The following is a 26,858-nucleotide window of genomic DNA, read 5'->3' on the forward strand; positions in this document are numbered from 1 at the left end:
GGCCTTAAAATCAGGCACGCTGCTGGCCTCAATAACCTGAAGTGGAACACTATTCCAGTGAATTTCCTGGTGTGCCCATGCAGTTTCCCGCCCCTGATTTTCCACGGATGCCCCCTTGTTGCCGCGGGACCCTTGAAAAAGAAGATATCTTCTTCTACCTCAATGCGGCCCGTGACATACTTGAATGTCTCGATCATGTCATCCCTCTCTCTGCGTTCCTCTAGTGAGTACAGTTGCAACTTATCCAGCCGTTCCTCGTACGGGAGATCCTTGAGTCCCGAGACCATCCGGGTGGCCATTCTCTGGACCAACTCCAGTCTCAGCACATCCTTACGGTAATGCGGCCTCCAGAATTGCACACTGTATTCCAGGTGGGGCCTCACTATGGATCTATACAATGGCATAATGACTTCAGGCTTACGGCTGACGAAACTCTCGAAATGCTTGACACTTCTGGAAGGTCACCCAAGCTAAATCTTGAAAAATCCCAATAGTAAGATTGCTCCATGTAAACTTAGCATGGCTCTGAGCTGCCTGTAGGATCCACTCTTTCACTAAATAATCTCCAAAACAGGCAATACTATCTCAGGGACTAGAACCTCTGGACAGCCCGAGACTGCGGTAAGCTCGTAACACCACAATAGATTTGGGGACCTCTCCCCCATCAGTCTTTAGTAGTTGTGGGCATAAATCTTACATGACCAGCTTACAGTCCCTTAAACTTCTCAGTGGCTGGCACTCCATTAAAGCGGAGGTTAAATCGTCTAGAGCAGTGGTCTCAAACTTTGCAGGGCCACATTTTGGATTTGTAGGTACTTGGAGGGCCGCAGAAAGAATAGTTAATTTCTTCTTATTAAAGAAATGACAATTTTGCATGAGGTAAAACTCTTTATAGTTTATAAATCTTTCCTTTTGGCTAAGTCTTAATAATAGTATTGTAATTTATAGGTAAAGAGACATATGATCAAAACGGTTTTATTTTACTTTTGTGATTATGATAAATATACTGAGGGCCTCAAAATAGGACCTGGCAGGCCACATGTGGCCCCCAGGCCGCGAGTTTGAGACCACTGGTCTAGAGCAATTCTCTAGATCTTCCACCTGAGATTGTAATTCTTGAAGGCTGGAAACCATGTAATCCGCTATGCTCCAGATCTTGCTCACAGCCGTGGTCAATGTCTCCATGTGCTCCTCCGATGCAGCAACTTTACCTCTGAGGTACCCAACTTCAGTTTTAAGCTCAGCCAGTGCCACTTTTACATCGTCCCGAACACCCACCATTTCAGCTTTCAATTCTCAAAACCATGTATGCATGACTTGCTGAGTACCGTTGTCTTCAGCAGCTTGTGGTTTTTTATAAATCTTTATTAAATTTTCAGATCTTACAAAAAGTGCAACATAACAGACATGTCTGACCCTAAACAATTCAGATACCTTACATCAGTACCCAGAAATACCCCCCTCCCCTCCCAACCATCAAAGAAAAGAACAAGGAATCCTATAAAGCTATACCCCCTCCTCCCCTCCCTGGATGTGCAAATACTATATCAGCAAAATAAAACTACAACAATTCTACAAAAGACATCAATGGACCCCACAATAATTTGAATATTTTTGTGTTCCCTGACAAATCAGCATTCATTTTTTCATATTTATACACTAAACATAGATTTGCCCACCAGAATGTGAAATTAAGACGGTCCCAATTTTTCCAGTTACGCATGATCAACTGCATAGCTGTACCCGTCATAATTAAGAAGAGTGGCAAAGGAAGTTTGCGCCATCTTACTCTTATCCTGAGGCGGCCCGCCTTCTCCAGTCACTGTTTATTGCTCACTTCATCGGTAAATTTAAACTTTTGAAATTTCTTCCTGCTCACCATGGTCTAGAACAGTGTTCTTCAACCACCTGTGCCGGTCCACAGAAATTTCCTTCCGGTCCATAGGGCCGGCATGTGCATAAGGCCCAAAACTTGTGTTCTTCAACTGCCGGTCCGCGGTGCAATCGATGCATTGTTAATAAGATTATATTTTGTGTATATATGAATGGAAAAAACTAGTGTAACAATTAGGACTATGGGGGCAGGGTTTGGGGTGGAGATTGGGTAGAGATGGGCAGGGTCTGGCCATGACTTAGCCCAGTGTTCTTCAACCGCCGGTCTGCGGCTCGATGCCAGTCCACAAAATAATTATTTTATTTCTGCCAGTCCATAGGTGTAAATAGACAGGGACAGATTTTTCAAATTAAGGGGATCAATAAGTACAAGGGGGCACTTAGAGAAATTGAAAGGGGAGAGGTTTAGAACAAACGCCAGGAAGTTCTTTTTCACACAGAGGGTGGTGGATACATGGAACGCGCTACCAGAGGATGTGATAAACAGGAGCACGCTACAGGGGTTCAATGAAGCTTTGGATAGGTACTTGGAAGACAAAGGGATTGAGGGGTACAGATAAGAGTAAAGGTAGATTATAGGGATGGGATTAGAGGTAAGTTACAAAATTAATCAGGGACCACTGTTCAGGCACTAGGCCTGATGGGCCATCGCGGGAGCGGACCGCTGAGCAAGATGGACCTCTGGTCTGACTCAGCGGGGGCAACTTCTTATGTTCTTATGAATACTGGTCTAGAATACCCAATCGCTCAATTTACACTAGCGTTCGCAGCTGTAGGAAGTCGTTTGCAGCTGTGGGAAGTCCAAAGCCCTAATAAGCAGCAATTCCCTGGCATGATGTCACTTTCTCCCCACAATTTTATTTTTTAGAATTATTTCCACTATTTTGCCGGTCAGGCTTACCAGTCTGTAATTCCCGATCTCCCTGGAACCCCTTTTCAAAGTGTTGGCCCAATATATACAATACTCAAATTCAGGAGCAGTTCTGGTGAGCATTCAGAAGACATCCTTAGCAAAATGCCAAGAGTGGAAATGAATCTTTACCACCTCAACTGTTTTCATTACTGGTTCAGTCTTCCAAGTGTAGTGAGAAAATAAGGTCGCCTGTTCATACAATCCAGGTGCCCACAACAGTTTGCATTGTAGTGTGAGTGGTCAGTTTCCCTTCCTTCACTCTCATCAGTTAACTAGAAAAAGTAGGTTTGATCCTGACAGTCTTACATTTATTTAGTTGGTTAGTTTTATAGCCCGTCCTCCCCAGGAAACTCAGAACGGTAAAGGGATGCGTACACAGAAGTTTTCATGATCCCGTCTCAATTTTCTGATCCTGTAGCTTGTTAGAGGAACAATAAGCTACAGGATCAGAACATACGTGTTATAGAAAATTGAGATGGGATATGATAACACACATGATAGGGAAACCAAGAACCCACTTGCTTTAGGGAATCTAAGAGCATACACGCTATACAGAGTCTCAGAATGGTATTTGCATGCCAGTAGTAGATAAGAGCACAATGGCTGATAAAATAGTCTGGCCCACAGCTGCTAACACAAAATTACTCACCTATAATGGTGAACATATCCGAGATCATACTGGCCTTAACCTTCAAATCCAAAGGAGCATCACTATCAACAAATATTGAAACAAATAATAAACACAAAATTAGCAGATGCAACAGTTGGTTTCTTCATTTGATAAATGGCAGAATATAACTGTTGCTGAGCATTGCAAAGATGCTTCAAAGAATAGCTCTGAAGAGACTGATACACAATACGGGCAGCCAAAATGAATGCCTGGTTTGGTAAAATCATGCCAAGAGTCTCATCCTATTACACAACTATTCGATAAATTTGTAACTTAAGCTTATGCTTTTATTATTCCTATGTACTGTTTACATTTTCTATGAAATTGATGTATTTCTTATGAATTGTTTATCTGCTGAATGTTGAGCATTATTTGTTGTGAACTGCCTTGAACCATTCGTCTGGCGGTATAGAAGAATAAATTATATTATTATTATTGTGAAACACCAGAGGACCAGAATGGGACACTGCTACAGCACCAGCCAGCAAAAAGAATAAAGTTTTCGTAGTAATGAAACAAAGTTCCAATAGCTAAATATCATTATAGTTATAGATGTAAGACAGGTGGAGTAGGGACTGGAGTTCATTGAACGATTCAGTGTGGTCTCCACTTTAATGTAATTTAGCTCAAATTTATGCACAATAAACCTTAGGGAAAAAAACCCCTAACCTTCTTCAGACTCAGTGGGGTCAATACTTAGTCAGCAAGGTGAAGTGCCAGCACTAGCATATATTCATTGCCACTATCCATATAAGATCTAGAAAGGATTTTTCATGGATAAAGCACAGTTACTTACCTGTAACAGGTGTTATTCGAGGACAGTAGGCAAATATTCCCACATGTGGGTGACAATGTGCTTTATCCCAGGACAAGCAGGGAAGCATATGCTCCCATGTGAGACTCCCTAGCTACATCAAGTGGAATGGAGGGAAGCTGGCTGTCAAGTGGAGAATAATTTTTGTAGAACTGCTTGGCCAAATCTACTATGCTGCCTGGAATGATTCTCCAGACACTAGTGGCATGTAAAAGTATGAACTGAGGACCATGTGGCCTGCTTTACAGATGTCTTCAATAGAAGGGAAACGCAAAGCATAGAGATATGGTCTGCTAGCTATGTATAGAGATGGTTCTTTTAGTGACAGGAGCTCCCAGTCTGTTAGGATCAAATGATAGGAACAGTTGAGTGGAACTTCTGTGAGGTTTTGTTCTATGTAACAGTGCATGCCTACAGTCTAACGTGGGAAGTGCTGCTTCCCCAGGGTGAAAATGTGGTTTTGGAAAGAAGACAGGGAGAACTATGGTCTGGTTTAGATGAAATGCTGTGATGGACCTTTGCAAGGAACTTGGGATGAGTTTGAAGAACTACTCTGTCATGGTAGAACGTTGTGAATGGAGGATCTGAGACTAGAGTTTAAAGTTCACCAACATGATATGCAGACATGATGCAGAATAAAAATGCTGGCGTGGCTTCGACGTGCTGAGAGATGGCTGTGTAGGAGATCAGCTCTGTGAAAGCAGGCAGTTTACTGAACTTTTAAGAGGAAAATAATAAAGAGAATTTTAAAAAAAGGAAGCATTAAGATTGTTAAAATGGCATCGGGGTCGGGTAAAGGAAATAAAAGTGTGATGGTAAGCGGATCAAGCGGAGGAAAAAGGTCAAAACTGGAAGTGATTTCCCCTCAATCAGTTCCTTTGCCTGTGGAGGAGGTAGATAACAGAGATCTTTTGCGGGAAATTCAAAAAGTACAAGAAATTGTGTTAGAGAACTCAAAATATATAAAAGAAGTTAGAGATGAGATAGCAGGGTTAAAAAGCAGAATGGAAATTGTAGATTTAAAAATGAATACTCTGGAGAAAAAGGTGGAAATAACTGAATTGGAATCAGGGCAGTTTAAAAAGGCTCAGAAAGAAATTGAAATATTAAAGAGAGATTTGGAAGATTTGTCCAACCGCGAGAGGAGATGCAATTTGAGGGTTCTTGGTCTACCTGAAGGGGTAGAAAAAAATAATTCAGTCACGTTCATGACTAACTTTTTAATGAAGATTCTACCGATTAAAAGCAAATTTCAGTTGGAAGTGGAACGTGCACATAGGATCCAACAAAAAGACTAGCTGCACAAAAAGGACCAGGCCAATGATTATAAAGTTGCTTAGATACCAGCAAGTAGCTGAGATATTAGCGTTGGCTAAGGAGAATAAAGATATAAAGTGTCAGGACTCAAAAATCTCAATAGTGCCTGATTTTGCAAGAGTGACAGCTCAAAAAAGGAAGATGTTGCTGGAAATGCGCCCGCAGTTAAAAGCTTTGGGTGCGAGATATGGGTTAATATACCCAGCAGTCATGAAAGTTACGTATGAAAATAAAACTTATAGTTTTGAAGAGGAAAGTAAATTAAAAGAATTTATAGAAAAATGTGAAGTGCCAATGAACACATAAAAGGAAATGAAAGTAAATGATATATGTTATCTGTTGAACATATTTTATTTGAAGAATACTGGTATTTTATTTTTTTTTAATGATGCTGAAGAGAGAAGGAAAAGATTTGATAGAATATTCAGAATTTCAGTTAACAGTTTCAAATGACTTTTAAAAAAAAAAACCCAAAACTTGGCATTTTAAGGATTGCAATAACATGGTTTTGCCTGAAAGAGAAGGGGGGCACTGTGTGCTACAAGGAGTGAAACTGAGATATAAAATGAAAATGGTACATGCAGCTCATATACCTGGGATCCTATAAAAACACCATCAAACGCTTAAGAATAGTTCAAAATGCTGCTGTCCACCCTCATCTTCGGCCTCAAAAAAATAGGACCTGGAGCGTTAGCCCCTATTACGCTAAACTCCACTGGCTACCGGTGGAGGCAAGGATCATCTTCAAATTCGCCTGCCTCTGCTTCAAAACCCTAGCAGGCTCTTCCCCAATCTACCTATCCGAGCACCTTGAAATCGCTGGCCCCTCTCGTACACGAAACACCTACCTGTTCTCCTTTCCTTCCCTGAAAGGCTGCCACTACAAGAAATTTCTCGACAGATCCCTCGCATTCCAAGCGGGCAAATGGAACAAATGCCTCACTGCACTCATCTCCAATTCCCCCCCTACCAAATGTTCAGGAAGACAATCAAAACCTACCTTTTTGATAAATTCCTCTAACTTCTCCCCCCCCCCTTCCTTGCCTCCTCCTCGGACCTTGACTTACCCCAGTCTCTCGACTCTTCTAATTCTGTCTGCCACCAAACGGCTTAACAAAATGGATCACCCTATCCAACTAATCCCCCCTTCTTCTTTACCCCCCTTACTTAATGCCTCTGCTCGGCTTTATCGAACTCCACAGTATATATCACCGCTGTATGTAACACTACTGTATGAACTCCGCTATATATATGCAACTTACAACAAATGTAACTTCTCTGCAATAGTAACCGACCTGAAAAATAACTTCACCGCAAATGTAGCGTCGCCGAAAATGTAAATGTAGCTATGCCAAAAAAAAAAAAAAAGGTGTAACTTCACTGTAATGTACAGTCTCTTCATCTGTTAACCGCATAGAACTTCCATGGTAATGCGGTATACAAAAATAAAGTTATTATTATTATTAATGAAGAAAGGCAATGGAAATTAAAGAAATCTAAATGTTGTTGAGTAAGATTGGTGAATATGGCAAACTGAAATATAGAAAGAGTGTGAGTCTGTATGATACGACCTGCTCTTTGAAATTTGCCATACGTTTGAAGGAAATCAACAACGAAGAGCAGAATTTAGAAGAAAAGAAGAGAATCAACATGGAAGACGGCTTTTGGAAGAAAATTGGATAGATTACTTTTGATGGGACAATGATAAGTGATAGAATATTAAAAGCAATACACTAATGGAGTTTTTGGATACAAAAATAGATATTTATAATATAGGAGACAGAGATTTTATGGTTATTAAATGATTATAAAATAAGATTTACTCTCTGAGCATTTAACATATGAATATTTTAATATATAAGGGAGTATAGATGACATATTGACATAAAATGAAAATTAATTAGTAAGTTATTACATAAGGGATATGAATTAATAAAGAATGTAATAAGTGTGAGTAGATAATGTGAATGGTGTGAATGCTTGAACAAGGTACTAGGATTTTGAGATATATAATAAATAAAATTAATGTTTAATATATTCTTTTAGGATGTATTAGAGAATGTTCAGAGATACATGGGGTAAATAGAGAAATATTATATATTGCATAAGGTATATATATATAAAATATAACAAAATGCTTGTATAAGGTTAACATATATGATTAAATTGAAGTATTTCTTATATAGTTTAAGAAGTTTTAAAGAAACTTAGAAAAGAAGTAAGTACTAACATTTTTATTTTATGGTAAGGTACAATTATATTATAGAACGGAAGAGTCATAAGACTAAAAATGTCTTGGTTTCAATAAGATGGATATTGAATATAGTTAATATAAAGAATGGGTCTGATTTTGGATTGGGGAAAAAAAAAAAGTATATAGGGGAAAATAAATATTACGGAAAAGAGATTTGGAATGTTATGAAATTTTATCCCTTTGCTTATGATGATTCTCTTTTTATTATAAAGGTTTTTTAAGTTAATGATTGAATGGGTTTAATTTGCCTGTGGGGAGTTTATCTTTTGCTTGGCCACCATGGGCGTTTCGAAGTTTGCATTTATTTTTGGGAGGGAAGGGGTGGGAATGAGGGAGGGGATATGGGGGGGTTAAGAATGAGGATTTAAGGGGGGGTGTAAGTTTTTGGTATGAGGAAAAAGTTTATATTTTTATTTTTGAGATGGATATATTTGTATAATAAAATTTCATTTATATAATGGGTTTTAAAATTTTCTCCTTGAACGTAAATGGCCTCAATCACCCAATAAAAAGGAAAAAGGTATTGTCATATATTAAGCAACAGAATATAGATATTTGTTTTCTACAGGAGACACATTTGTCTGGGTCAGAATCCATGAAGCTGTCAGATAATTGGATAAAACAGTGTTTATTTGCACCAGCGATAAAAAAAAAGGCAGGAGTAGCAATCTTGATTAACAAAAAATGTTCGGCAACATTTAATATGGTTAAGTCAAATCCTCTAGGAAGGTGGGTACTTGTTGACATGAGCACGGGTAATACTACAATGGCGTTATTAAATATATATGCCCCTAATTCGAATCAAAGTGAATTCTTTAAATCTCTACAATAATTAGTATTACCACTGGCTGCTACTAATTTAGTGGTGGCGGGGGATTTTAATGCCGTTATAGATACAATAATGGATAAAAAACCTAGTAGAATTATGAAATCAATGGGTTTAGATAATTTAATACAATCATGTAATTTAAAAGATATATGGCGTATTCTTCATTTTAATGATCGGGAATTTACATTTTGTTTACATGTTCATCAATCATTTTCAATAATAAAGAAGCCAAGAGAGATACGTTTGGCGAAGGCACAGGCGGAAGAACAAATGGCTAAAAACGTAAAAAAGGGAGTGAAAGGAGGAAGATAAAAAATGGAATTGCTAGGCTAAAAGATGCTGGGAACAAATATGTGGAGAGTGATGAGGAGAAAGCAAATGTGCTAAACAAATACTTCTGTTCTGTGTTCACAGAAGAAAATCCTGGAGAAGGACCGAGATTGTCTGGCAAAGTTACACGAGAAAATGGAGTAGATTCTGCGCCGTTCACGGAGGAGGGTGTTTATGAGCAACTTGAAAAACTGAAGGTGGACAAAGCGATGGGACCAGACGGGATCCATCCCAGGATACTAAGGGAGCTCAGAGAGGTTCTGGCGAGTCCTATTAAAGACTTGTTCAACAAATCTCTGGTAGACGGGAGTGATTCCTGGGATTGGAGGAGAGCAGATGTGGTCCCTATTCATAAAAGTGGTCACAGGGATGAAGCAGGAAACTACAGGCCGGTGAGCCTCACTTCAGTTATTGGAAAAATAATGGAAGTGTTGCTGAAAGAAAGGATAGTGTACTTCCTTGAATCTAATGGGTTACAGGATACCGAGGCAACATGGCTTTACAAAAGGTAAATCGTGCCAAATGAACCTGATTGAATTTTTTAATTGGGTGACCAGAGAGCTGGATCGAGGACATATGCTAGATATAATTACTTGGATTTCAGCAAAGCCTTTGATACAGTTCCTCATAGGAGGCTGTTGAACAAACATGATAGGCTGAAGTTAGGACCCAAAGTGGTGAACTGGGTCAGAAACTGGCTGTCGGACAGACGCCAGAGGGTGGTGGTTAATGGCAGTCGCTCGAAGGAAGGAAAGGTGACTAGTAGAGTCCCTCAGGGTTCGGTGCTGGGGCCAATCCTGTTCAATATGTATGTGAGTGACATTGCTGAAGGGTTAGAAGGAAAAGTGTGCCTTTTTGCAGATGATACCAAGATTTGTAACAGAGTAGACACCGAAGAGGGAATGGAAAATATGAAAATGGATCTGCAAAAGTTAGAGGAATGGTCTAATGCCTGGCAACTAAAATTCAATGCAAAGAAATGCAGAGTAATGCATTTGGGGATTAATAATAGGAAGGAACCATATATGCTGGGAGGAGAGAAGCTGAAATGCACGGACGGGGAGAGGGACCTTGGGATGATATGTGTCCGGGAGATCTAAAGGCGAAAAAACAGTGTGACAAGGCAGTGGCTGCTGCCAGAAGGATGCTGGGCTGTATAAAGAGAGGCGGGTCAGTAGAAGGAAGAAGGTGTTGAATGCCCCTGTACAGGTCATTGGTGAGGCCACACATTGGAGTATTGTGTTCAGTTTTGGAGACCGTATCTGGCGAAAGACGTAAGAAGACTTGAGGCGGTCCAGAGGATGGCAACGAAAATGATAGGAGGCTTGCGCCAGAAGACGTATGAGGAGAGACTGGAAGCCCTGAATATGGTATACCCTAGAGCAGGGGTGCCCAATACGCCGATCGCGATCGAACAGGTCGCATCGCTCAGGGCGACCCCAGTCGATCGCAGAGCGGGTTCCCTTCCCTTCTCTTTTTTTTCCCCTCCTGACCAGCCCGCTCCTGAATTCTGCTGCTGCCGCCAATGCTCAACATTTAAAAAAAAAAAAAAAAACCGGCTATGAAGAACTTATGCTCCGGGGCTAACGTGTGCTTGTACCGGCTTCCCTTCTCTTCCCTCTGAAAACGGAAGTTATGTCGGGGGGGGGAGAGAAGGGAAGCCGGCATGCACATGTTAGAGCCCCGTTCGCGGGCTAAAGTGGGAGGACAGGTCAGTAAAGCTTGCAATTTTCTCATTCTTGCTGCCAGGTCCTGCCTACTTTCTGTTTCCTCAAATGCAGGACTCGGCAGCTTTTCTCCCAATAGGTCGATCTTGGGCCGATCAGCTTTCCTCTCCCCGACGTCAATTCTGCCGTCGGAGAGGAAGTTCTGGCCAGTGGAACTTCCTCTCCAACGGCAGAATTGACATCGGGGAGAGGAATGCTGGTGGGCCCGAAGCAGGGAGAGCTTGGCCGGCGGCCTGTTATCCGATGGCAGTGGCAGTGACTTGGGGGAGAGCAGGGAGGGAGAAAGAGGGCAGGCAGGGAAACAGAAAGAAAGAAGAGAAACAGAAAAAAAGAAAGGGGGCATGAAGAGAGAAAGAAAGAGAGGGCAGGGAGAGAGGAAGAAAACATTGGGGGGGGGGGGGGAATGAGGTCAGGAGGAGAGGAGGCATACAGACTAAAAGAAGGGAAGAAAGATTGGATACACAGTCAGAAGAAGAAAATGCAACCAGAGACTCATGAAATCACCAGACAAAGTAGGAAAAATTATTTTATTTTAAATTTAGTGACCAAAATGTATCTGAATTTATATCTGCTGTCTATGTTTTACACTATGGTCCCCTTTTACTAAACCGCAATAGAGGTTTTTAGCGCAGGGAGCCTATGAGCGTCGAGAGCAGCGCTAGGCATTCAGCGCAGCTCCCTGCGCTAAAAACTGCTATCGTGGTTTAGTAAAAAGGGAGGGGGGTATTTGTCTGTTTTTGTATGGTTGTTAGTGAGTTGACAGTGCATAGAGTCATCTGCTTTGACCTCTTTGGAAAACCCTGGAATAGGAATGATGATTAACATTTTCTATGCGTACAGTGTGCTTTGTGTTTTTTTTTTAATTTTATTGTTGGTAGATCATTTTGACTTGGTCATTTTAAAAGTAGCTCGCAAGCCCAAAAAGTGTGGGCACCCCTGCCCTAGAGGAAAGGAGAGACAGGGGAGATATGATTCAGACGTTCAAATACTTGAAGGGTATTAACGTAGAACAAAATCTTTTCCAGAGAAAGGAAAATGGTAAAACCAGAGGACATAATTTGAGGTTGAGAGGTGGTAGATTCAGGGGCAATGTTAGGAAATTCTACTTTACGGAGAGGGTAGTGGATGCCTGGAATGCGCTCCCGAGAGAGGTGGTGGAGAGTAAAACTGTGACTGAGTTCAAAGAAGCTTGGGATGAACACAGAAAATTTAGAATCAGAAAATAATATTAAATATTGAACTAGGCCAGTTTGTCTGTGTATGGCCGTTTGGTGGAGGATGGGCCGAGGAGGGCTTCAATGGCTGGGAGGGTGTAGATGGGCTGGAGTAAGTCTTAACAGAGATTTTGGCAGTTGGAAACCCAAACACAGTACCGGGTAAAGCTTTGGATTCTTGCCAGAAATAGCTAAGAAGAAAAATTAAAAAAAAATAAAATAAAATAAAACATTTAAATTGAATCAGGTTGGGCAGACTGATGGACCTATTCGGGTCTTTATCTGCCCGTCATCTACTATGTTACTATATTATATTTTTGTTTCAGATCAGATGTTACAGCAAGTTGAAAAAGCTGCCATAGAACCAATAGTAATATCAGATCATGGTGGTATATGGATAGAATTAAATTTAGTAGATCAAGATAATTCCAAACCTGTTCGGAGGTTTGATAATGCATTGCTTGCTGATTCTAAATTCTGTACAGAATTTCAGGTCAAAATTAATGAATATTTTATACTTAATGATTTAGAGGAAATATCGACTGAAATTTTGTGGGATGCTTTCAAAGCAACTATGAGAGGACAAATTATTTCATATTCTGCATATAATAAGAAACATCTAAGAAAGCAGTTTGTAAGCTTGGAAAATGAGATTAAAAATTTAGAATTAACAATTGGTTAACAAGTGGAACAGGCTACATTTTCAAATATTGTTTAGAAAAAAAGTGAATATAATGAGGTTTCCTATAGGTTAGTAAGGAAGGACATTTTTGCTCAGCAAGCATTAGTATTATGGTAGTTCAATAAGGCTGGAAGATTATTGGCAAATTATTTAAAAGCAAAGAAAAGGAAAAGAGAAAATAGGCATAATTAAAGATGATTTAGGGAATTCTCATTCTTCAGATTGGAAAATATATTAAAACAATTTTTGAATTATTACAAGTCCCTTTATTCTTCTGAGTATTATGCAAATAAAGAGAAAGATGGGTTGGATTTTTTGAGTTTAGTTGAAGGTCCTAAGGTTCCTGATCATATAAAAAGAAGTTTAGATGAACCTATATCACTAAAAGAGTTACAAACAGCATTAGAAGTCCCTTAGAGTTGGGATCGCTCCAGGTGGGGATGGATTTACGGTAGAGTTTTATAAAGAATTTCAAATTTCCCTTTTACCATATTTGTTAAAATTATATCAGGATCAACTGAATAAAGGTTGTATATCAGGCACTATGGCAGAATCTTTAACTATTGTTTTGCCAAAGCCAAATAAAGATCCAACATTGGTTTCAAATTACAGGCCTATTTCTTTAATAAATGTAGATGGTAAATTATTAGCTAAGATTTTAGCATTAAGATTGGCTAAAGCTCTTCCGCATATAATAGGTATGCATCAAACTGGATTTGTTGCTCAAAGACACTCTTCCAATAATACTAGATTGGAATTTCAGATGTATTATTTAACAAAACAAATTAATGATCCGGCTTTTTCAGTATCATTAGATGCTGAGAAAGCTTTTGATCGTGTAGAATGGAAATTCATGTATCAAACTATGGAATGGTTTGGTATTGGTTCCGGATTTGTACAAATGATTCAAGCACTGTATAGCTCCCCTACTGCTCGTTTATATATAAATAATAATTTTTCGGATGCTTTTAAATTGCAGAGGGGGGTTAGACAGGGTTGTCCGTTATCTCCTTTGCTTTTTGATATAGTACTTGAACCCTTGTTATTAGCTATTCGACAGGCAAGGGACATACAGGGTATTCCATTTGTGGGAGTGGATTATAAAGTATCCGCTTATGCGGATGATATTTTGTTTCATTTGAGAAATCCGGAAACAACAATTCCATGTCTACTTGAAGTAATTGATACATTTGGAAAATTCTCAGGATACAAAATAAATTGGACTAAATCGGAAATTTTACCTTTAAATGTGTATTGTACAAAAGGTATATTTGATTCTTTTCCTTTTATTTGGAAAGAAGATGGAATAAAATACTTAGGCATTTGGTTGAAAAATACACTCGAAGAGACAATGAGAGTAAATGAAAAATTTTTATTACAAAAAGTAACAGAGTTGTGTGAGCAATGGAATCCTTTGCATTTGTCATGGTGGGGAAGAGTTCAAACTGTTAAAATGATGATTCTGCCTGTGGTTTGTTACCAATTGGGCATGATACCAGTGTTTTTTCAGGGGTCTTTCTATAAAAAGTTAAATAGTATTCTGGTTAAATTTATTTGGCTGGGTAAAATTGCAAGAGTTGCTCTAGTGTCTCTACAAAGGCCAATTAAGGAGGGTGGGGTAAATTTCCCCAATTTTTATAGGTATCACCAATCCTATATCATGCGCCAAGGTATGTATTGGGTCCTCCCAGAGCTTTTGGAACAACTGCCAGACTGGTTATGGGTTGAGAGGTCGCTTATATTCCCACTTAGACTTGATCTTCTGCTCAGTATAAAGATGCCTAGAGTACGTAAGGACAATAGAGTATTAATGGATACTTGGAAAACATTAAGATTTGTAGACAAATTAACTCCTGAGTCTATTGGAAAATCTACACATCAATCTATTTGGGTAAACTCCAAGATACAAATAGGCGGGTTTAACGTTGTCTGGAAAGATTGGATTAAAGCAGATATAAGATCCTTAAATGAAGTTTGATTTTTCACAATTGCAACATAAATATGGTCTAAATAAAAAACAAAGTTATATAAATGGTTGCAGTTGAAGCAGCTATTCAGGTAGGATTCCCTGATTGGAAATCTTTAAATAATCATTATAGCTTAGAATTCCTGTTTCCAGGCAGATTTTCTGGGACACCAGGCCGCAAAGTGGTATAAAATTTTATCTAATTATTTGAATAAGAAACCTAAAAATGGATTAAGAGATATTTGGAGCATTGAGATTAAGCACCAGATTAATGCATCTCAATGGCCACGTATTTGGTCTTGGAGAATTAAAGGTACGATGTTGGCATCTATTAGGCAAACATGGTTTTTCTTGTTGCATAGAGCATTCTGGATCCCTATTAGATTACAAAAATTAGATTGCTCTAAGTCTAATAGGTGCTGGCATTGTAAAATTGAAATTGGAACGTTAGATCATCTTTTATTTTATTGTCCATGTATTCAGGCATTTTGGTTACCAATCTGGGATCAAGTTAATCTTTTAATGGAAAATCATGTGGCATTGTCATATGATACAGTTCTATTTGGAATGTGTATGAGATCTAAAAGCCAAATATCTGCAGCAAATAATAAGCTTCTGATGATCCTTACAGGTGTGGGGATACAACAAATAACACTTAATTGGAAGAATTGTTCTAGACTAAATTACAGCTTCTGGTGGAACTCAGTGTGTCATGTGTACAAAATGGAAAGGTTAATTGCAGTACAAAATGGTTATTTTAATAGATTTCAGGATGTGTGGGGGCCAATAATAAAATATTATAATGATTAATGTTAATTTATTATTCTTTTTCCTTATGTGATAATTGAAGGAAGGGAGGGGTGGGGGAATTAGGGAGAATTGCATATATATATTGCATATTTTTAAATGTTTAATATACATATGAATTTTATTATTTGTGTATGGTTATGGGAGGGGGTGGGATATAAAGCTTTTAGATACACATTGTGATGGAATTTTCAAGTGATAATGTATTATGATAGTTTGTATTTAATGTACACTTGATGTATGTATTAAAATAAATAAAGGTTTGGAAAAAAAAAAAAAAAGAATAAAAATGCTACTTTCCAAGTGAGGTATTTCATAGATGAAAATAATGGTTCAAAGGAAGGCTTCATCAAAGTTGAAAGTATGACATTAAGATCCCAAGCAACTGGAGACGGCTTAATTGATAGTTTAGTAAGCAGAAGACCTTTCATGAATCGGGAAAAAATGGGTGTGCCGATAATGGGTGTTTATCAAGAGGTATGTGAAAAGTGCTAATAGCACTGAGATGAACTCTGACTGAACTTGTTTTAAGGCCAGAATTTGACACATGGAGGAAATAATACAGCACTGAAGGTATAGGACATGTGTCCAGTTATAGTGATTGTTGAGTACACTAGAGATTCAAACAAGTCCACTTAAAGCAATAACAACACTGGGTGGAAGGTTTTCTGGAAGCTTCAAGAATGGCTGACACAGTAGCAGAAAAAGTAAAAGCCTCTACTCATTGGGAGCTAGCAAACACAGATTGAGATGGAGAAGAGATCCTTCGTTCTGTGTCAGCAAGGCTGGAAAGATTTGAAGTGTGATGGGTTCTTGGACATTGAGTTGAAAAAAAGAGAGAAAACCACAGTTGCTAGAGCTACTGAGGTGCTATGAGTATCATAGTGGCCTGTTCTTGTAGAAGTTTGAATAGAGTTTTCCCAAGGAGAGGTATTGGAGGGAACACATATAGGGATGAACTAAGGTCACCGTGTGTCTCATGATCACCGCTAAACCAGTTGAACTGGTTTAGCTACAATGTTATTTTGCCAATCTAACTGATGTACTAAATAGCTCACTGCAAGCTTTTCCGAGCATCCGCTGCAACCTTCAATCCTGCCAAGCAAACGACCTCATTAGTATTATGAGGTCATTAATATTAAAATGAGCACCCTGATCGATGACCTAATATCGCTTAAGTAGGCACTAAATTTAGCAACTCTACAAATGACCCGAAATTACTAAACTAAACTAAACTAAACTAAACCTTAGGTTTGTATACCGCACCATCTCCGCATGCGCAGAGCTCGGCACGGTTTACAGAGGTGGAGAGGAAGGAACTACAAAGAAGGGATATAGGAGAGGGACTGAGAAGATAGAGAGGGACAGAGTACTAGAGAACGGGAGGTGATTAGATTTTTGAGAAGAGCCATATTGCCATATTGCCATGATGCCACTTCCCCCCACCATCAAAAAAAGACAAGAGGAATGTCCACGCCCTCCTACCTCGGCCATTCAAATCCTCCACCTTTAAATTACAGAGTGGCAAGAGGAATGTCCACCCCTCCTGTGAAACTGAACCCCAATGCCATAAACCCCCCTCCCCTTCCTCAAACTTTGAAAAATAATTGGCATGAGGGATGCCCACTCCCTCCTCCTGCCACTGGGTGGCCCCTCAAAGAAATGACCCCCGATGCTGTGAACCTCCATGCCATGACTCCCCTCCCATTTTCCACCCCTTGTACTTAAAAAAAAAAATATCAGCAGAAGGGAAGCCCACTTCCTCCTCTCCTGCCCCCGAAGGAACTGAGCCCACCATGCCACAACCCTCCATACTTTAAAAAAAAAAAAAAAAAATGGTAGGAGATGCCCACTCACTCCTGCTTCAGCCATCCTCCCCATCCCCCACCCACAGCTCCCCTACACACCCCAACTTGCTCCCATACCTTATCTGAAGACGACAGCAGGAGGGATGCCCAGTCCTTCCTGCCCGCAAGTCCACCTCTCCAAAATGGTGGGCCTTCCCCTTCCTAGTGCATCCTGAGATAAATGGTCAGGGCTCTAAGGCCCTGATTGGTTTAAACACCTGAGGCCTCTCCCATGGGAGTAACCTTGAACTGAGTCAATCAGGGCCTTAGGCTCCTCCCAGTATATCCCAGGATGCACTGAGCAGGGAGTCTAAGACTCTGATTGGCTCAGATGCTGAAAGCCCCTCCCAGGCTCTGAGCCAATCAATGCCTTAGACCCCTGCCTGGTATATCCTGGGGTACACTGGGAAGAGCCTAGGACCCTGATTGTCTCAGATGCTTAAGGCCACTCCCATGGGAACAGCATTAGGAGTTTCAACCAAACAGGGCCTTAGGCTCCTCCCCATGCATGTCAGGATGATTTTCCAAGGCCTGCTGAGCAGGGATGGTATGCATCTATCAACGAAGGGAAGAAGTATCTTCAGTGGCAGGCTGCCTAATCTATTGAAGAGGGCTTTAAACTAGAAGTGATGGGACAGGGTGATCAAAGCCACCAGGAGAGTATAAGTCCTCAGTTAAGTAAATCACTGAATACCTCTAAACGGATTAGAAAAGGGGGCAATGTCTGGAAAGCAATATATACTAATGCTCGAAATATGAGAAGCAAGATTCTGGATCTAGAAGCAGTGATGAAAGAAGATGAGTTGGATATACTGGCGATCATCCAAATTCCCAACCTCCAACTTTCCCTTTCAGACATGAAAAACTGAATGACAAATAACAAGCAGCAGCTGAACTCTTATGGATCCGAAAGAAAAATACCAAATACACCCACCAAACACTATCATGGGAATCCACCACCCTAACAGCAGCAGACCAGGTACGCAGCCTTGGAGTGACATTGGACAGCCACCTATCCCTATCCACCCACATCTCGAAGGTGGTCTCCACTTCCTTCTACTACTTTCGTCAACTGAGAAGGATCAAACCCTATATCTCCGGAACTCCCCCTTAAAAGGGGAGGAGCCAACAGCGCTCAGCCATTCAGCGTGAATCGAGAGTGCCTTTGCGAAGGGCCTTCAGAAGGGGCGAGTCGCTGCACGAGCAGCAGGCAGAGAGGGCACCAGCAGCTAAGGAAGCAGCAGACAGAAGGAGGAAGATGAGCTACCCAGTTTTCTGCACTGTCTGCCATATGTATGACTACCTCTCCTCTGGGAGGTGGTCTTATGTATGCATTTGATGCGAAGAACTGGAGAGCCTGAAGAAACGAGTTAGACTCCTAGAGGGCAGAATACTGGAACTAGAAGCACTTCGAGAAGTGGAGGAGGAGGACAGAGATGCAGAGAATGTCAAAACAGAGGAAACCATTGAGGATGAAATCTGGAAGCTGGAGAAATTCTTCGAGGAGGCATACAGGGAGGCCATGGAAAATCACCATCAACAGTGGAACTGCCGAGATACACCTACAGGGAGTGAGGATCACCCGGAGAACAGCCACAAGGAAGAAATGTGTGACAGCAGCGAGATCTGGAATCAGCGAAGCGATCCCACAAGAAGATGAATGCGGTGCAAGCCAACGCCAGGATGAGGGAAGATGGAGTGCACAGAGGACACGGACCTATCACGGCTGGAGAGATGGCCACACACCAGGGACACGGACCTGTATTTAGAGAGGCAAGAGAAGATAGTATCTCACAGGTCGCATCGAAGTGGAAGAAGATATCTTCCTTCTCAAGGGTCCCACGGCAACCAGGGGGCACCCATGGAAAATCAGGGGAGGGAAACTGCACAGTGACACCAGGAAATTCTTTTTCACTGAGAGAGTGGTTGACCGCTGGAATAATCTTCCACTTCAGGTCACTGAGGCCAGCAGTGTGCCTGATTTTAAGGCCAAATGGGATAGATACGTGGGATCTATTCACTGAGTTAGGTGGGGAAGGGTCATTGCGGTGGGCAGACTGGATGGGCCGTGGCCCTTATCTGCCGTCTATTTCTATGTTTCTATGTTCTGTCTTGGGCCTGTTCTTTTTAACATTTTTATAAGGGATATTGCTGAAGGGCTGTCAGGTAAGATTTGACTCTTTGCGGATGATACCAAAATCTTCAATAGAGTAAACACCCCGGATGGTGTTAATAACATGAAGAAAGACTTAGTGAAGCTTGAAAAGTGGTCTGAAATTTTACAGCTAAAATTTAATGCTAAGAAATGCAAGGGCATGCATTTGGGCTGAAAAAAACCCAAAGGAAAGGTACAGTTTAGGGGGTGAAAAACTTATGTGCACGATGGAAGAGTGGGACTTGGGTGTGATTGTATGTGATGATTTTAAGGTGGCTAAACAGGTTGAAAAGGTGATGGCATGAAAGCTAGAGAATGCTATGATGCATAGGAAGAGGTATGGCCAGTAGAAAAAGGAGGTATTGATTCCCTGTACAAGATTCTGGTGAGACCTCATTTAGAATATTGTGTATAATTATGGAGATTGCATCTTTGAAAAGATATAAAAAGGATGGAGTCTGTTCAGAGGAAGCCTACTAAAATGGTGTGTGGTCTTTGTCTTAAGATGTATGGGGATAGACTTAAAGATCTCAATATGTATACTTTAGAGCAGGGGTGCACACACTTCTTGGGCTTGCGAGCTACTTTTAAAATGACCAAGTCAAAAAGATCTACCAACAATAAAATTAAAAAACAAAACAAAACACATAAAGCACACTGAAAGGCAGAGAAAATGTTAATTATCATTCATATGCCGGGGGGGGGGGTTTCAGAGAGGTCAAGGCAGTTGATTCTATGCAATGTCACCTCAGTAACAACCATACAAATATACCCCCTCCCATTTTACTAAACCGCGATAGCAGTTTTTAGCGCAGGGAGCTGCGCTGAATGCCCTGCGCTGCTCTCGACGCTCATAGGCTCCCTGTACTAAAAACCGCTATTGTGGTTTAGTAAAAGGGAGCCCTAGTGCAAAATATAGACAGCAGATATAAATTCTCACAACGGACACATTTTGATCACTAAATTGAAAATAAAATCATTTTTCCTACCTTTGGTGTCTGGTGATTTCATGAGTCTCTGGTTGCACTATTTCTTCCCTTCTTTCAGCCTCCTGTATGTTTCCTCTCCTCCAGACCTCATTCCCTCCAACTTTTTCTTTCTTTCTTTCTCCCTGCCCTCCCCCAAGCCACTAGGTTTGCCACCACCGCCATCGGGGAACAGGCCTCAAAGCTACCGCTGCCTCAAACTCTCCCTGCAGAAGCATCGCGCTGACCAGCATTCCGCTCCCCGACGTCAGTTCTGACATCGGAGAGGAAGTTCAGGCCAGACAGGCAGCGATTGGCTGGCCCAGAACTTCCTCTCCGATGTCAGAATTGACGTCGGGGAGAGGATTGCTGGTCGGTCCGACACTTCTGCAGGGAGAGCTTGGGGCGGCGGTGGGGGACGTCGGGGAGAGGAAGGATGATCGGCCCGGTAGATCAGGACAGCAACACAAGTCTATCATGGAGCCCAAGATGGGCTCCGCGATCAACTCGTGTTGCCTTCCTGATCTACCGGTCGATCAAGATCGACGTATTGGGCGCCCCTACTTTAGAGGAAAGGCGGGAGAGGGGATATATGATAGACGTTTAAATACCTATGTGGCATAAATGCGCATGAGTCAAGTCTCTTTCAATTGAAGGAAAGCACTGGAATGAGAACAAATAGGATGAAGTTAAGAGGTGATAGGCTCAGGAGTAATCAAGGAAATACATTTTTACAGAAAGGGTGGTAGATGCATGGAACAGTCTCCCGGAAGAAGTGGTGGAGACAGAGACTGTGTCTGAATTCAAGAAGGCATGGGATAGGCACGTGGAATCTCTCAGCGAGAAAGAGATAATGGTTACTGTGGATGGGCAGACTAGTTGGTGCCAAGCTTTGGAATACGCTACCTGGTATTCTGCGATTTTGTGATGGGAGACTGAATTTTAAGAAAATGTTTAAAAACACAATTATTTGTTAATGCCTTCATGTGCTAATGCTATTTGCTGCTGAAGCCTCACCGTCCTGTAAATGTTTTTATGGGATTTGTCTTTCCATCTTAATAATGCAACTGTTAATGTTTTATTGTTTTTTTTCTGTCAAAACATGTTTTAGTATTTTTAAATTTCAAGTTTCAAGTTTATTCAGTTTTGATTAATCGCTTTATCTTAATTCAAAGCGATGTACATAATAAAAATTACAATTTAAAAAGCAATACATTGAAGATTGTTGACTGAACTTATGACAAATTTGACAATACTAGAAACATATAGGAAAGAGATGGGCAAGAAGTTACAATATAAAAATAAAGATGGGGATTACATTTAGGGAATGTACATGAGGAAGGGGTGAAGCAGAGTCTTGAAATTATTTTATAACGAAATTATTGTTGATTTATGAAGGCATCATTAAATAGAAAGGTTTTCAGGTTACTTTTGAATTTCTCTAAATTGATTTCTTGTCTCAAGTGGTAGGGTAAAGAATTCCAGGTTTGGGGTGCAGTAACAGAAAAAATATATTGGCGTCTTGTGTTTATGATTTTAAGGGATGGGATTGTTAGTAAATGTTGTTCGGTAGATCTTAGTGTTCTGTTCGTTGTGTAAGGGATTAATGATTTATAAATAAAAGCCGGAATTTTGTAAACTCCATAGTATTTATGTGGTATATAAATTTTTAAATAAATAAATAAAATAAATCTGCCATCATGTTTCTACATTTCTAGGATGTTCCAGGAAGGGGAAGGCCCACCATTTTGGAGAGGCGGACCTGCGGGCAGGAGGAACTGGGCAACCCTCTTGCTGTCTTCTTTACATAAGGTATGGGTGTGGGTGGCTGAGGCAGGAGGGAGTGGGTGAGGAATTGCCCAGGACCAGATTTTTATTGCTCCCTGGCACAGAGGGAGAGATCCTCTTCTTGTTTGTTGATGTAATACATAGTTACATGATTGTCTGTTTGAATTAATACAACTTGATTGAGGAGGCAATCTAGGAATGTGTGGACAGCTCTGCGAATTGCTCAGAACTCAAGGAGATTGATATGAAGAGATTTTTCATGAGTTTTCCAGTTGACCTGAGAATGTAGGCCATTGAGGTGAGCACCCCATCCGAGCATAAAATCATCCATTGTTAATCATTTTTGATGCAATGGAATGTGAAAAAGGAGACCTCTGGACAAATTTGTGGGTGAAAGCCACCTCTGGAGAGAGCAGCGATGTTGCAATGTCACTTGAAGATGGCAAGAAAAGGCTTTGGTGGCTTGAGACCATTGGGTCAAAAATAGCAACTGAGGATTTCTAAGATGCAGAGGGGCAAAAGGAGTTACATAAACAGTTGAAGCCATATGGCCTAGAACAGTGTTTTTCAACCTTTTTACACCCGTGGACCAGCAGAAACAAAATAATTATTTTCTGGACCGGCAAACTACTAGGACTAAAATTTAAAAACCCCGTTTCTGCACCATCTCCGCGAGTTTGGCATTGAGTAAACAGGCGAAGAATGAAGTGGCCGGTACAGGATCGGGAAGTGCAAAAAGACAGAACCGGCGACTCCTTCGAAAGTGCCATTGCCCAAAGAGGATAGTGGTGACATTTTCGCTCAAAAATTGCTGGAGTTAAGGATGAAGTTTCAAGCCTCACCATACGTATGGAAAAGATTGACATTAAATTAGATCAGATGGAAAAGAGAACGGCAGCAAATGAATCTGAAATACGGTTATGCAAATCATATAGGAGAAAGTAGACAGTCTTTCAAGAGAGCTTGAAGAGTGTATTAACAGGGGAAAAAGGAACAATTTAAGAATAATTGGGCTCCCGGAGGGAGTTGAAAAAAAATGATACGATCTCCTTTTTAGAAAACTTTCTCCCGAAGATCCTGCCTCTCACGACAAAGTTTCCGTTACAGATTGAGAGGGCTCACAGGATCCCTACAAAGAGAACAGGTAAACAACTGGGGCCATGTCCACTTATTTTTAAACTCTTAAGGTATCAGCAAGTCATGGAAATTATTCGGCTTGCAAAAGAAAATAAAATTTGAAATGTCAAGATTCTAAAATTCATATAGTGCCAAATTTCGCTAAGGCCACTGCGCCTTCTCAAATCCTTTACAGGGCACCATCCGGTACCGAGACTCCATTTTGGACGGAATGGCTGGGATAGCGTAGGGAGTCTCCAGATTACGACAGAAAGTCTGCTGCAACACCGGATTCAGGGGTAGCCGCAAGGACTCCCTAGGAGGGTAGGGGAGCTCCATCTCCTCCCAAAACTCTTTGGTATACTTGGAATCCGACTGGAGGTCTAAGTTTAAGGCCTTGCCCATATTCTGAACAAACCTAGTAAAGGAAGAGGGTCTGCTCTCAGAATGTCCCTCGAGGGGAGTGGTGGAACGAGACCGCAAGGCAGCCAAAAAGGAGGGGGAAGCCTCCCTGGAATACTGCACCTGCACATCCGTATCCACAAGCATGGACACCGAGGACGCCCCGCTAAAAGAACGGGGGGAGTCGACGAGAGCCTGTGCTTAGACGTTCCTAGAGGGGAGGATCCTGGGGTCCGGGCAGCCGAGCCCCGATGACGTTGCCCCGGAGAACCCCGGCCCGAGGACAAACTTCGAGAAAAAGAGGTAGGAACCCCCGAGGCCGGCCCCTCATGAAGTGGGGTACCCATCCAGACAGGCGACCTCAGCAGACTCTGATTAGACAAGGTGAGGTCCGAGGTTTTGATAGATCCGGTAGTGTGAGGACCCGGGGACCTACCCTGCCTCGGGGGAGAGTCCCAGGGCCGCTTTGCCATACGCCTTGACCAATGCTTTGACCGAGGCCAGCCCGAGGGCAAGGTATGCCTCGATGGAAGAGGCAAGGAGTCAGATGAGGACAGACGCCGAGACCGACGTACTTTTCCCCTGGAAGCCTCGACGCGACGCTCAGGCTGGTCCACAACGCACGAGGTCGAGGTCGGAGCGAGCTGAGCCAAAGCGGAGGAGAGCTCCAAGAAGATGATCGCCTTCAGCACCTCCTCGAACATCGGCACCGTGACCATGGAAGGCCAGGCTGGTTCAGCAGTGCATTCCACCGAGGGCGACCTCGAGTCAGAGTATTCCCGTATGGTGGAAGCACACTTGGAAGGCTTGGAGGGTGGTCTCGTCGAGGCCGGCGGGACTACACTCACCACCTGGATGGCCAGAGACTCCAAGGAAGGCTTCTTCGGTAGCTGACCTGAACCTGAAGAAGGAAGAGGAGACTTACCCGGAGCAGAGGTCTTCGAGGTTGAGGCCCCCGAGGCCTTCAAGGTCGAGGGAGACCTTCCCGGGGCCGAGGTCTTCGAGACTGACGTCGAGACCGAGGTCGAGTCTGGGGTCGAAGCAAAAGCAGCCTCCATGGTGAAAAGCTCTGCAATCCTGGCCCTGCGCCGCCGAAGAGCCCTAGGTTGAAGCGTGGCACAACGGGGACAGGAGTCCGTCGGGTGATCAGCACCCAGACACAAAATACACCAGCAGTGCGGTTATTCGAAATAACTCGACCGCACTGGGAGCACTTTTTAAACCCAGTAAGGGGCCGGGACATAAGTTAGTCCAATGACCGCAGCCACAGCAAACCGGGAGCCCCTGGTCACCGAGACAAGAATAACAAATAAAAAATACACGAGCAAGTAGAAAAAAAAAAGTTAACAAAGTGCACAGCGACTCCCGATAAAAACAAAGAAGCCGTGGTGCTAGAAAGGCACTTAGAAACACGCAGAGAAGAGAGACAGGGCTTTCTGGCTCCGCGGAAAACTAAGAACTGAAGACCACGAGGAGGGGATGCGCCCTCTAGTGGAGCGGGAAGGCACACGCATGCGTGGGCAGCACTAGCAAACTTTGAGATCTTCAATCAAGTTTGCTTGAAAAGCTGTCCGCGATGGGGCTCCGTGGATGACGTCACCCACATGTCAAGAATATGCTGCCTGCTTGTCCTAGGATAAAGAAAAATATGGTTTAGAGTTTTAAAAATATATTCAAGTTTCAAGTTTATTATATTATTTGATTAAACGCTTTTCAGAATACAAAGCGTTTTACAAAGAAATAAAATTAAATTTCTAAAATCACAAATACATTGTAATTGAAATTAACTACTTTAAATTAAAAATAAAAACAAACTGGGGTAAACAATCCACATGAAACAATAGGAAAGGGGGAAGAAAGAAAAAAAATACAATTTATAAAAAAAATAAATAAATAAGCAGGTTGGGTTAGTACATAGGGAAGGTATGAAGAGAAGAAAAAAAAAAAAAAATTTGAGAACTAGAAAATCTAAAGAGAAGGGGAATATAATCTGAATTTAATGAAGGAAGAAGAAATTCGGAATTAATCGGAAAATTAAACTTTTAGTTGAAGGCTTCTTTAAAAAGAAGACATTTTAAACTATTCTTAAATTTTTTCAAGTCTTGTTCAAGCCGTAAATATAGAGGGAGTGAGTTCCAAATAGATGGGGCAGTAACTGAAAAGATCAGGTCACGGCGAGTACCAATGATTTTTAATGAGGGAACATATAGGGTAGCTTGTGAGGAAGATCTAAGAACTCTTGACGAACTATAAGGAATCAGGAGCCTATCTATAAATGCAGGAGTATTATTTTTAATTGTCTTAAAGACTAAAAGAGCTATTTTATATGTCATCCTGTATGAAATTGGCAACCAATGAGCGTTTTGAAGCAGAGGCGTGACATGATCGAATTTATTTGAACCTGAAATTACCTTTATAGCAGTGTTTTGTATGATTTGGAGGCGCCTTATATCCTTAAGATAAGCCCCCTTTAATAAGGAATTGCAGTAGTCTAATTTTGAAATCACTAGTGAGTGAATTAAAGTATTGAGAGAAAATGAATTGAGAATTGGAACTAACGAACGAATCATTCTTATTCTATAGAAACAATTTTTAACCAATGCACTGATGTGTAATCGAAAAGTAAGATTATTGTCTATAATGACACCCAATATTTTAGTATTGGTAGTGAGATTAAGGGGTTTGTTATCAATTATAATTGGGTTAATGAGTTGTACACCTTCTTTCCCTGAGAAAAGCATAGATGTGGATTTATTGATACTTAAAGAAAGTTGATTAACATTCAACCATTCGTGTACTTTGGCCAACTTACGGTTAATTTCGAATATATCCTGGGAACTTGAGGGATCTTAATGTGCATTGTACAAAAGGTTTGTTTGATTCATTCCCCTTTCTAAAATATGGAATAAAATATTTAGGTATTTGGATAAAAAATACGCTGGAAGACACATTGAAAGTGAATGAAAATTTTTTATTAAAGAAGTTAACAGAAATGTGTGAGCAATGGAATTCTTTACATTTATCTTGGTGGGGAAGAATACAAACTGTTAAAATGATGATCTTGCCTGTGGTTTGTTACCAAATGGGTATGATACCAGTTTTCTTTCAGAGGTCTTTTTACAAAAAGTTAAATAGTATTTTAACAAAATTTATTTGGCTGGGTAAAATT

General features: G+C 41.2%; 1 protein-coding gene across 4 annotated transcripts in view; it reads right to left on the minus strand.

Annotated features, from left to right (window-relative positions):
* The window catches only part of TTLL5 (tubulin tyrosine ligase like 5), a 602,590-nt gene that overhangs the window by 391,217 nt on the left and 184,515 nt on the right, over window positions 1-26,858 (minus strand). For all 4 annotated transcript variants that reach the window (XM_033951293.1, XM_033951292.1, XM_033951290.1 and 1 more), the window contains one exon: window positions 3,456-3,517. In XM_033951293.1, the coding sequence (XP_033807184.1) occupies window positions 3,456-3,517 (62 nt within the window). The remainder of the gene's footprint in view (window positions 1-3,455; window positions 3,518-26,858) is intronic.

This window comes from Geotrypetes seraphini, chromosome 7, assembly GCF_902459505.1.
Source record: "Geotrypetes seraphini chromosome 7, aGeoSer1.1, whole genome shotgun sequence".
NCBI lineage: Eukaryota > Metazoa > Chordata > Amphibia > Gymnophiona > Dermophiidae > Geotrypetes > Geotrypetes seraphini.